The sequence below is a fragment of the Epinephelus fuscoguttatus genome, linkage group LG5, assembly GCF_011397635.1.
Source record: "Epinephelus fuscoguttatus linkage group LG5, E.fuscoguttatus.final_Chr_v1".
Lineage (NCBI taxonomy): Eukaryota > Metazoa > Chordata > Actinopteri > Perciformes > Serranidae > Epinephelus > Epinephelus fuscoguttatus.
In genome coordinates this window covers 23746204-23759902 of record NC_064756.1, presented here as the reverse complement: position 1 = coordinate 23759902, position 13699 = coordinate 23746204, and the positions used below count along the sequence as shown (strand labels likewise).

At 40.2% G+C, this 13699-nt stretch overlaps 1 protein-coding gene across 1 annotated transcript in view; it reads right to left on the bottom strand.

Moving 5' to 3' along the window:
- The window catches only part of map3k10 (mitogen-activated protein kinase kinase kinase 10), a 51381-nt gene that overhangs the window by 18708 nt on the left and 18974 nt on the right, over window positions 1-13699 (bottom strand). The window contains exons 2-3 of the mRNA XM_049577068.1: window positions 1352-1532; window positions 972-1120 (exon numbers count right to left, since the gene is read on the bottom strand). Of these exons, the coding sequence (XP_049433025.1) occupies window positions 972-1120; window positions 1352-1532 (330 nt within the window). The remainder of the gene's footprint in view (window positions 1-971; window positions 1121-1351; window positions 1533-13699) is intronic.

Genomic DNA, 13699 nt, shown 5'->3' with positions numbered 1-13699 from the left:
GTATTTCTTAAAGGGAGTTTGGCATCATATTTTCCGACAGGAGCAGGATGGAAAATAATCTCAAAGTAACCTAGTTGTAGTCTTGCAAATAGTGACCCTGCAAGATCTCCAGTCTTTGCAAAATCTTTTAGTGTGTGACTAAAAGGTCACATTGGCTTTAGATGTGAGAGGGTGTCAAAATTTAGTCTTTCCAAGTGTATAGTAGGCATAAGACAACTCAAAAATTACTTTCTCCACAAGAATATAAGTATTGACTTTGTATTCCTGGATTTAAAGGGGACCTATTGTGCTTTTCCCCCTAATTTTCTGTCATATATAATGTTACAATGTCAGATGTTCGTGTTAAACTTGGCCAAAGTTTCAAATAATGAGGTAAACAAATGTAAAAATAATCCCTGTGAGCAAAAACCTCAGGCTTAGAATACTCAGTTCTTTTTCTACTTTCGAGACAAGATGACATCATCTCATGACGAATTTCTTTATATGGTCATCTGCAAGTCTATATAGGAAGGCTACCTGTAGCTTCATGCTAACATCAGGGTAATATGTAATCTTGGTTGCTGATGTTGTATATTTCTCTCCAATTCTGGATCATATTCCTTCTGGATCATGTTTGGGTGTTTTGAGAAACTTTGATAATTTCTCATAGTAGAAAGTGCCGCTATACTTCGTTACAGTCATTCCCTGGCTGCTATGACGATGCAGAGACACCAAGAGCTGACCAATCAAAGCAGACTGGGCTTCTTAGGGGGAGGGCATTAAGAGACAGGTGCTAAAATGGAGTGTTTCAGACAGAAGGTGACTACAGGTGTTCCAGCACAGATAGCGTGAGGAAAATTAAGTGTTTTCTCTAACATCAAAGCATGTAAACATGTTCTAGTAGAAACCAAAATACAAATACGAGCCTAAAAATGAGCATAATAGGTCCCTTTTAAAAACCACCCATGGTGTCAATGTGGTCTCTGGCTTACCTCCCAACAGCTGAGCAAAAGGTTCAGGGCACGTTGAAGGGATGGGGAGTGTTAGCTTGTTCATGGCGACACCGTAAGCGACTGCAAGCGCGTCTATCTCCCGGTAGGGAACCTCGCCAGTCAGCAGCTCCCACAGTAACACACCAAAACTGTGACGAGAGACAAACAAAGAAAATGTTATGTTGTTTTCATTTTTTTATGTTTTCATGTCACATCTGACGATGATGACTACAGTTCATGCAACAACTGAAGCATCTCCATGACAACTGAGCAAACTCTCCACTGATAAAGGCCACAAATGTGTCTCCCTTGACAGTCTACCTGCAGATGTTTGTAAAAATTGGGGGCAATAAGCTGAAACAGAGAGACAAAAGCAGTACCTCCACACATCGCTGCTCTTGGAGAAGAGGGAGAGCTTGATGACCTCTGGGGCCATCCAGGCGTAAGTCCCTGCTGCACTCATCTTTGTGGTCTGGTGCCATTCTCTGGCCAGACCGAAGTCTGTGATCTTCAGGGTTTTGCCGCCCAAGCCATCCCGCTCCAGCGGCTCCAGGATCAGGACTGAGGAGAAGGAAGAAGGCAAAGACGAAGAGCAGTTTGTATTAAAAGATGACACTACTGTACACACAAAACTTATCAGACAGCAACAAAAAACTGCTTCTGGGACTTTCAGATATGTAAACGTTCTCTGACAAGAGGTCAAACTACACAGACAGCAAAGAGAACCCAACAAGTCAGGAATTATTAGCTTTTTATTTTAACTAAAGTACAAAAAACTGCTAGTTTCAATTTCTTAAATGTGAATTTGTGCTGGTTTTCTTACTTTTTTATGATAGCAAATTAAATATATTTGGGTTTTGGAGTGTTGGTCAAACAAAACAGGCAGATTGGAGAACTAAGCTGGTATCTAGGAAATTGTAATGCACTTTTTTCCACAATTTTCTGACATTTTATGAACAAAACGAGGACAATGCATGCAATTTGCAGAAATTGACTCTCAATTTTCAAAGCACTAAATGAGAAATTTGCCTACTCAGTTGGGTTGTTGCATGTCTTACAGCCTTACCGCACATAAACGAAAACAACCAGAGCTGAGAAGTCTCTAATGCAGCTGTCAGTCATGTTAACTACTCGTGAACTATGGTCAAACTGTCAAACTAGGCAGCGCTGATCAAATACGAATCTAGATTCTGTGACTGAATAGCCTGTTTCTCTCCTCAAATGTTTTCAGAAACATGTATTTTAGTGTACTGTTAAGCTGTAAAATGAGAAAGTTGGTCTGTCACCGGATGACATGAAACATATACTTTTCAGTCTCACATCATCCTGCAGATTTTGGCTAGCAGACAAGCAGGGAACTTCAAGAGCTGGCAGCACAGGGGGCACCTTAACACTGCTATGAACACACTCCCCACACCTCAGTGACACAGACCTGGTTGAAAATTGGTACCATATCCCTTCAAGTCAATTTAAAGGTACACTATGTAGGATTTTCCAAAAGAAATCCCATGTTAGGGATGTTTATTGGCATGTACCCCTCAGTGCTCAGGTGAGGACTGGGGCTTTATAAAAAGGTAGCCATAAGCAGCAGGCATCTAAGAGGAAACTACAAAAATCGCAGACAACGTGCTGAAAAATTGGCAATTAAGTGGTGCGAAATGCCAAGTGGACAAAACTCAAGTTAATCTGGGGTTGGCTTTCACTTTAGCTGGTGAGCACTGACAGAGGCGACGGGAAGCAACCTGGAGTTGGCCTGTATTTCTGTTAGACAAGCAGATGCCGGCAGTTAGCTTAGTTAGTTTGCCAAAGCATGGACCGCGGAACGCATCTGAACAAGGGGGGGCTATAATTTCAAGTCACGCGGAGGGGGTGGGGGGGCATATGCATTGAAACAGACAATATTACTGATGTATTAAATTGTGGAGCACTTTTTTTTATTCCGACGCCACACAGTCACATCTACAGTACACGCATGAACATGAACACATGCTTGCTCAGATTACCACTCTAACATTCACATACAACAGGCCAAGCCTATTTACACATAAACGCACAGATGAAACTATAGCAAACAACAAAGTACAATCAGTCCACAGCCACAACCAAAACTCATCCTGCCCGCTCCCGCAAAACTCTGAGAATTTATGCCCGCACAATAATAGAGATGCATTGATTTTGTGTCTTCTGCCGTCCCGCAGGAGAAAACACGTCATTTTATAGGCTATTACTGTAATAAATAGATTCATGGGGTTGTTTGTTTCGTTTCCCTGGCCTGCATGTCTTTTGACGCACTGGTCAGGAATCATTTTGTTTTTAATGAAATAAAGGCTGTTTCATATTCTGTTCTCCTCCTCTGTATTTATTTATTTTTCTACCTTTATATAATCATGCAGTGATTGAGGTTAAGGCAAGCCCAGCGCCAGGATGAAGTTACTGAGAGGGTGGTTAAAAATTACAAGGAGGCAAATCTTCATTATGCAACATAGGTTCACACAGTGAGTTATAAAGAGTGCGCAGACGTGCGTAATAGTCGCACGTAATGACAGCTTGTCGCCGGTGAAACACAATAAACTGCACGTCTTCTTTCATGTTTGTCTCATGACAGATGGAGCTGACAGACAGACAGACAGGTGGAGCAAGCAGTAAATTGGTATGAAAGCTGGTTCAGGGCATATTCGTCCATTTATGAATAAATACGGAGTGGAAACGCTCATGCATCTGCACCAAGTTCCTGTGTTGACATCCTGTCACTAGGCTACATCTTCTTCTTCTTCCTCTTTTTTTCTTCTTCTACTGTTTAATAGCGGTTGGCAAACAGCGAATTGGTCCATTACCGCCACCAACTGGTGGAGTGTGGATCAAAATGACTATTACACCTTTTTTAAAAAAAATAAAAAAAGGCTCCATCCCGATCCCACAGTGCTTTTTTTAGCCGCCCGTTCCCGCCCACAGCAAAGTTCAAACCGCCCGCTCCCGCGATATTTGCGTAGGGTCCCACGGGACCCGGTGGGACCCAATCCTAATGCAACCCTCTATGTCAGAGTACAAAAGTTACCCGGGCCATGGCCCCACTGGCCCCCCCAGTTCCGCGGTCTATGTGCTAAAGTATCAGCTGGTCCATTACAGCAAATGTAACATTGCTGCAATAGAAATTTACAGTGTACAAACAAGCAGTGGATGGAGGAGGAGACGAGTTTACATGTTGTCTTTACAAACAGTAACCAACAATTCCTGCAGCGTTTACTTTTAGGTTATTTTGACTGATGGGTTTTTGAGAACAAAAAACTGAAAATGTCATGTGTCTTGCATCAGTTTAATACTTAAGATATCTCAACCCGTGTCACATTCACAAACAAAACGTAAAAGGTGTTCATGCTCAATAACACAGTCATGTTTACAGTACAGGTGTGGTCGGACCTGTGTGCTCGTCAGGTTTCTGCTAGAGGGCACATGCATCACGCCTGGTCCAGCAGTGTGTGACGTGTTTATGTTTCATACAGTGACAGTCATTTAATGTATAAAGCATCCTTGTCAGTGTTAGCATTCAACCTCATCTCTCTCTTTTTTCTCTCTCTTCCATGTACGACTTCCTCCTTCATTTCCGTGTGAAGGCTGGCTATGGAAATATTTGGAGTGTACACAGTTCATAGGCACTGAGAGGCAGGTGGGGGTTGCTCTGTGTCTCTCTCACTTATCTACAGGCGTATGCAAAGGGTGGTGGAGAGACTACGCACACACACACACACACACACACACACACATACACACACACAGCGGCGTCTTTGTTTACACACACATGCACTGCCACACATGCACGCACACACACAACCTTTCACGTGATAAAGGTGTGCCTCTCTGTGCGCTGCTCTGTCGACAGGCTCGCTAGGAGACCAGTTTCAGTGATAAAGAATTGATCTCAGGCCAGTCAGCACATATTTCCATAGTCAGAGACAAGTATTCACATTCTCACTATACCATGCAGTGACAATACTCCATTACAAGTACAAGTAATGCATATAAAACTTTACTGCCACATTTAGAGTTATATTATAATCAAGTATACTCAGTATACTGATGCATTAATGGGTGAGCAGTATTTATTTCATATTGTAGCTGGTCAAGGTGGAGATTTAACTATTTTAAATTACAGCTGAAACATTCAGTTGAATAATTCATCATTTTGATCATCAACTACTCACGTCAGTCATTTTTAAAGCAAAATTGCTAGATTTTTGCGCGTTCAAATGTTCTTGGAGGACTTGATGCTTTTCTTTCTTAGTTATAGTTTTCTTTCTTAGTATAGGAGTAGTAAACTGAATATATTTGGGTTCTGGTACTGTACTGTATTTAAATACAATTTTGAGGTGCTCTTGTTGTCTTTTATACTGTTACTCCACTACATTTCATAATAAAATAATGTATTTTTGTGTCTGGTTATTTTTTTAGATGAAGATTTCACATTAAAAGAACATGATATATGACAATTTTATAAAACACAAAACAGTGTTTCCCAACTTTTTTGGCTTGTGTACCCTTATAAATCAGCAGTGTATAGCTGGGCCCCAAACACATTTCCCCTCTAAAAGGTTTTATTCAAATAACTGAAAAATTATCCTATATTTCCATGGCAGATAAGTGAAAAGTCCAAAAAATGAGCAACAGAACAGAGTCACATTCATCATCTCATGACCCCTCAGATTATTTTGTGACCCTTAAAGGGATGCTTTTCTAATTTTCAACAAGCTCATACATGTAAATTAACTGCGGTGAACTTTCCTCCATCTCACCAGGGCTCAGATCTCCTTGCTCATCTCTCAGCTCAAATCCAGCTGAGTTATGCTGGCTCTAAGGCTGTCATCATGGATGTATAAAGAGAATGTTACTCCAACCACAGATTGTACTTCTACATTTTCGTCTGCCCGCCATCATGGATACAAAGAGTATAGAAGCAGAGAGACTGCCCCACCTCGGACAAAAATCAGATCAAACAGTAAAAGCAGGTGTGCTCAAATATGAACCAGTATTCTGGTACTGCGTTGTCTATTTCTCCCCTGAAATATTTTCAGAAACATATTTCAGCTTACTGTAGTTTGAGATTGTTTGTTACCAGCTGGCCGCCATATTGTTTCCTGTGTCAAGACGGCCAAGCTCACATTATGTTACCAACCAGCGGGAGCATTTATTGGTCCGGTGTGGCACCAATTTCAAACATATTTGCACCTGTCCATGGTATAGACAGCCGAGGTTAATGAAAAGAACATCTTTTGCTTAGTGAAATATTTAAAGTTGGGAATCACTGGACTAAACTACCCAACAGTGACAGTATTAATAGTTAAACTATCTTAACCCTCGATCACCTACAACATTAAAACACTGATTAAAGCATCAGTTTTAACAATCTAATAACATCTAATAATATCAGTCACAGTGCCATTTTTCTGCAGAATAAGTACTTTTACTTTGATACTTTACGTACATTTGCTGATAGTACTTTGAACGCAGCATTTTTTTCTTATATTTGAGTCTTTTTACATCAGTCAGTTAATCTGCAGATTCATTTTTCATAGATAAATGAGATCATCAAGTCAGAAATTAATCAAAGTTAACCGGCAACAATTTGGGGCGAAATGCCAAATAAATATTCCATGTCTCTTGAAAGCAAATATTTGCTGGCTTTGTTAGTCTTGTATTAAAATAAATTGAATCCTATTATCTTATTTAACATGTCAATATTTCTAGGGAATTATGATGGTTATTTTTCACTATTTACTGACAAGTAATAGGCTGAACAAATAATTCATTAACAGAGAAAATGATCAGCCGATGAAACTACAAATACATTATTAGTTGCAGCCCGACTTCCTGTAGTGTTAAATGGTTAAATGTACAAAAATGTATAATGTTTTATAAGATGAACAAATGTTTGGTGAAATTTTCAGCTGTCAGAAACACAGCAGAATAAAAAGTATATTTTCTCTTTAAATGCAGTAGAAGTATGAAGAGGCATAAAATATGAGAGGTATTTCAAAACTTGTCTCCAGCTGTCTTTTCTATTCTGATGCTGCTGTCCCTGTGAGGGACAGCTGTCTCCCTGAGGCTGTCTCTTTCTCTGTCTCTGAAAAAACAAAAGATGGAGTCCAGGCTGACTCAGAAACAATGAGAGGACGGGATGTGTTTGCATACTTTAGATGGGTGTGTCCTCCTCACAGTCTACCTTTCCTGGTTTGTTTTGTGTGTATGAATATGGAGCACATCCACGCAGGGAAAAGGACATGGTGGCCTGTCAGTGGAAGGCGGAGAGGAAACAGAGAAGACAGAAAAAGAGGAAACCGAAGGGAGGCCTGTTCACAGAAACTGAACGTGTGAGCGAAGCAGCACTTCCACCTGCTCCCTCTCTCCTCCTGATTTAATAATAACATCATCGTGTTGCTTTCACACCTCGAGAACGTCACCGTGCAGCTTCTTGACACCAACTATTCATTCATTCATCCTGCCACAGGTTTTCACTACCGCCAGTGTTTCATCTATACGTCATCGGGATAAAATGATCGACATGCTTGTATTCAGCTGGCAACTCAGAAACCTGAAGTGCAGCAATACACAAGTAACACCCACGAGGGCGTCGGAGGCATCGCAGCACATTTTATCACAATGAGGGGGAAAAGAAGTCCTCAAGGATAGTGTGGCTTTTACACAATGCAGTGCTGCTGGAAATGTTATCCCAAAATAGAGTACAGCATACGAATGAGAGGAAAGCAAGAAATACAGCTGACAGGCTCCCTGGTTACTACGAAGTCTTCCATAGCAACAAGCATTATGGGAAATATCACAGGCCTGAATGTGTCATTGAGGCTTTGCTGTGGAAAGATGAAGTCAGCCAGACTTTAACTTATCAATGACCTGTTGCAACTACGGCACAGAGGACCGCTAAATAAATGTAGTCAAGAAGCTCTGTGAGGAAAACCAAAGGGTAAGATGGATAAAGCATGAGGTCCAAAGGCTTTTCTTTAACAGGGACAGTTCACCTCACAGCCAAAAATACTTATGTTTCCTCTTACCTGTAGTGCTGTTTATCAGTCTCAATTGTGTTGGAGATGTAGTTCCATTATATTCAAGAGAAAGCAGAAATCCCTACGGCCGATATCTCCAGCACTCAGCAACTCAACCCAGAACAATCTAGACTGATAAATAGCACTACAGGTGAGAGGAAACATATTCAATTTTGCTTTTTGCAAATGTAAAATTGTAGTAGTAGTTATGCTCATATTTAACAAGTATAATGTACATACACACTATCTTAATCAAGCATTTTAGCATGCTAACATTTGCTAATTAGAACTAAAGTTACAGTGATGTCATTAGTTTTGAATGTATTTGGTCACAATGACCTCATGCTGGGGCGAGAAGAAAACATCAGGGGTTCATCAAACTTCTCACAAATCCTCCATTAGTTGTTGAGACTGACGGGCTTTGCTACCCCTGGAGCCACATCGCAAGTGCAAGTGCAATTATCACATTTTGCCATTAAACAACTTCTATAGGAGTATTAAGTTAATCAATAAATAGTATTGTTAGGTGATCCTGTTCTTTGCCCTACTTTCAAAGATATCAAGATAATGTGGGAAAATAAAACCTGGTTTGTGTGATGATGCCTTGTGAACGTGTTCTCATGCACTATTCGCACATAAGCCTACAAAACATAATGCACCAGAAATCATATCTAACCCATGTAATCATGAGCCAGTAATTCATATATCACCAACATACCCGAGAAGGCTATCAGCACACGAGAAACTGGCTGACAGGAGTGGAGAAGGAAGTATAAAGAGTGGAAGTCAGCGTAAGGAGGTAGGTTGGGGTGGTGGATGGGTCAAACAAACCCAGGACATTCCCCCAGGAGGCCGGTGTTCTTCTCCCAAGTGAAAAAAAGTGAGTTTTGAGTTATTTAAAGGTAAGTCGTAATGTCACGTTACATATGTAAGGTGATGGCGCCCAACAATATTTCTTTTCCTACACCTAACTTGCGTAACTTTACTTTCCTACACCTAGTATACGTAGCTTTACATTTCATGCGTAACATGACAATACCGAATCATAGTTCTTTTCTTAAACCTAACCTTTACATGAAGCATGTAACTTTTTGTTAAGTACGTAACGTGACAACGCCCAAACATGTTTGTTTTCCTATATCTAACCTAACTGGTACGGGCACTAACTCATTCGGTACTCATTTATTAGTCAGAGTTAGGAGGTAGGTTGGAGTGGTGGATTGGTCAAACAAACCCAGGACATTCTCCCAGGAGACCGGTGTTCTTCTCCCAAATGAGACAAAGTGAATTTTGAGTTATCTTAAGCTAAGTTGTGTAGCTTTACGTTAAGTACGTTAAGTACAAATGGTGATGATGCCCAACAATATTTCTTTTCCTAAACCTAACCTACATAACTTTACTTTCCTAAACCTGTTATGCGCAACTTTACATTAAGTATGTAACACGATTCTCTTCCTTAACCAAACCTGATCAGTAGGGGTGCTAATTCATTGGGTGCTAATCTATTAGATATCATATGATCTCCTGTATGTGCATTTTCCAGAACAAATCAAACAATCCATTGTGTGGGGATATGTTGACCAATACTATTGAAACCCATTAAGAACTGGAACCCTGTGGTTATGTACCAGTTTGAAACGTCAAAGCATATTGCAGTTATGTCACAGCCAAGTATTACTGATCAGCCGTCAAAAACACCTGCTGACTGTCACACTGTCGGCCCACAGAGAGAGCAGCAGCTTCCTGCCACGTGTGATAAAGTGTTGTTCAAAACTTTATACTGCCGCCGCTCTTTCCTCCATCCTTGGACCCTGACCCCGGGGTAAGTGTTTAGCAATGCCACTGAGTCACTGTTCAAACACTGTTGGAAGAGTAACCAGTGAGACTTTAACCTGACTAATGACCCGCAGACTGGTTAGTCAGTGTCGTGATCACAGGTGACACATTAGCTTAGAGCCCACTCAAGATATTTCACCACAGAGGAATGCAATCAAAGCTCCTCTGAGTGGTGGTATTTCTGTCAGAGCCACTTACATCAAAGTTTATAACACCATAAACAAACATGTTTGGCATGTGGTGGCTCTAATCTGGAAAGTCCCTGGAGAAGAGAACCAGGGAAAAAGGATATGCAGCTGGGACACAGTACAGGTTTAGCATGGAGCATTTCATGCAGGTTTTTGAAGTCCACAGATGTGTATATAGAGTTGAGCTAAAGGGATTCTTAGTCTCTCATTTGTCATCTGCATTGTAACTTTGTGACTTTATAAATAATGTGGTAACATTGACCTTCCCTGTTTTGTTCTGCTTTCTTTGGCCTGTTCTTATCTAAACCACAGTCTTTCTTATGACCTCTATGTGAAAAAAAAGCTCATAGTCAGGTATGTTCAGTAGATTTTTCTGGGACTCTGACTATCTTAGTTTGTCTTTTACTGAGCCGATTCTGCTGTTGATCTACAGGTAAAATATACTCTTTCTCATCATACGCACAAAAAGAAATTAAAGTAAGTTCATACATGAAAACTGTACTTTCATATGTTGGCAGAACTAAAAATCAAATACCCCTCACATCACATTTAAGACAATTGCATTCTGTATTTCTGCACTTTGCTGGCATAAGATGTAAGACACAGAAACTTCATAAATGCAAATCTTTGTTCTAAAGAGTTGACATGGACAGAGAAGGACGCACAGAGCTCGACGGGTTAACTGTTATTGTTTCGTGTTATTTTGGTGCAGTTCAGTCTGCTGTGTCATTAACTTGTTGTTATGGTAACAAGGGCAGAGGTCACAGACTGATATTATGACTCTGGGAAAGAAGAGAAAAAGCCCTCATGCCCCTATGAGGATGCTTTGTTTTCTTTTTTCCCCTTTCCCTTAATTTTATCTTTGAAAGGACACTCCACTGATTTTACAAGTCATCATAAGGAGTTTGATTCATCCTGTGAAAACAGCTGAATAATGTTTTCTGTGGCTTTGCAGTGAGCTTTCTAAAGACTGGGAAAATAACACTGAAGATGTTATCAGTGTTATATCAGACTGGGATTTGGTACAACACATTTTTTAAGGAAACACCTACGTTACAAACTGCTGACTGTAGAGTCTGACAAATAATAGTAGCCTATGCATTTAAGTATTGTGATATTATGTTTTTTAATACTGTATCGATTCTAAAAAAAACACTAGGCCTATCATTTTTTATAATTGTTTACATGCAAAGATGGGTGGCAGCCGTTCATTTTGTTTTGTGTTTTAACTACAACTGCAACACATTACAAGGTAATGCATTACTGTAATCACATTACATTCTCCTGTCCATTCCAATGTATATAACTTTTCTAGGATGTCTACATCTCCCATTACTGACATCTGACTCCACCCTAATGCACAAACTTATTTGATGGGATGTCCATAAGCCGATCACAGTGTTCCACAACATCTAAAGTGGACTGCAGTGCCACGCCTCATTTTTTAACAAACATGGCTGACCGTGAGACAAGGGTGAATGCAAAGGCACGATTTAGTCTATTATCACATTATTAAAGTACATAATTTGTGTTTAAACTGTGTTTAAAGTAAACATGAGATGTTACATCACTTATACATGTTAAAATATCCTATGAATGACTTCATAGTTATAGCTTTTATTTAATAATTGCCATTGGAATGGATGAAGCAAACATTCAACTGTTACCAAAAACAAATAAGGAAAATATTGTTTAAATAAGGAAATACTGTTTTAATTTGACTTTCTAATGATACAATATCAGTTCATAGTACATTTTATTGATTATGCATACACAATATCAATCTCAGGAGGTTTTGAAAATACTGTTCTCTAGAAATACTGTAGAAATTGAGGATAATTTGAGTCATTTGATGAGAAATACAATACAAAATAAATATAGGCTACAATGTGGTTGAAGCATCACTTTATTCAATAATAAAAGTTAACCATATGTAAAAAAAAAAAATGATAAACTCATGTTTTGTGTTAAAAAAAATATCTGTTGAGAGCATTTATTGTAATTTTAACTATTAGGTGATAGCTGCAATAAAATTTGTTGTCCATTGGAATTGACACAATTAATTAATTTTGTGTGTGTTTGATTGTGCGCCTTAAGAAGGCCTGTCTCTGATATTACCTTATTTAGGCCTGTTGATATATTATTTTGTGACAATTGATATTAGAACTATGCTGTGTTAGGAAGGCCAGCCTCTTACATATATTGATATAGGTTCATTTTGAGGCAATCATAGCTTACTGCAGTGCCGTCTTGATTCCTCTGAGCCTTGTTTTGTGCTGATATGTGGGCATGTGTAAGCTTTAACATTATATTATTGTTAACTTGTAATTACGTGAGTAAGGCAACAGCAATGTAACTAGTAGTGAAACAAACTACTTCCTACAGGGAGTGATTTAGTAAAACAATACATTTCTCTTTTTAAGGTACCGAGTGTTGTTTTAGGCATTACTTTTTTAAGTAATGACCCCAGCATTGGTAACAACATATTGCTAATGTGAATACAAGGAACAGACAGTGATAAAGGGCGCACGACCTGCATTGACAGTTTCCCAAATTTGAGTATCGTGAGACATACTGTATTGCCAGATTCTTGCCAATATACAATCAGTATCCAGAGTTTTGGGAATATGACCCACACTTGAGATTGGGAAAAGTTAAGGTAAGGAATGTCTCAGATCGATTGCTCTTTTTTGACCAAGTCCACCTAATGTAATCCAATACTAAATTGTGGGAGTACTCATTCAAGTTCAGTTGGTTCTCTATTGGGACGAGAGCATCTATGTATATATACAAAGTACCCAATGGTTACAGTTCCATCAGCTGGTACGTCAAATCTTTGGCACCCAGTATTTGAGGAATAAACTTCACCCGGACACACACACACAAAGAAAATAATGTATGACAACCATTAGCAAAGTTTTTTTGCAGACATTTCCCTTTTCCTCTTTCTAACTCATCCTTCTTTCCTCTCCCCTCATCAGTCGCTTTTGCACCCTCCTCTTCCTTTCTTAGGCAGAAACAGGTGTAGCCTGCAGGGTGGAACAGCTGTTGCCGTGGTGCCAAGTCAGCAAATCAGGTCCCGGCAAAATCCCAACAGAGTCTCTGATACCACCCTCAGAACACCTTCACACCATCTTATCCCCCTGCATGCTCAGAGCTGCTGGTTGTTTAGGCACAACACCACCATCTCAGTTCTGGTCCCAGCTGTCTGTCAGGGTGACAAATACATCAACCAGACTGATGCGGCGGCGAGCCTACAGTGCATCAACACAGATGAGATACAGGCCCGTGGGATGCTGAGCAGCCAGCCCCACGCACCGCAGGCCAGACGTCTCTGTTTCTGCTTCGGCAAAAGATCAAAACCTTGTCAACAAAAAAAGCAACCTCCCCTCCAACCCTAGCGCCTTATGACTGTCTCTTCATCTTCAAATGCCCTCTTTTCCCCATATCGCCATCCCCTCTTTCCCTCCCCTCTGCCAGTGCCCACTGCCTGACTGTCTGCTGTTGCAGCTGTCGCCAGCCTGGCTACCATCACAACACACCGGGGAGAAGAAATGGAAGAAGAGACGCAGTGAAAGCAAAAGAGTGGAGGGAGTCAAAAAACAGAGTAACTGAGAGGTAGATTGTGTGTACATAATGTGGGAGGTGGAGGGGG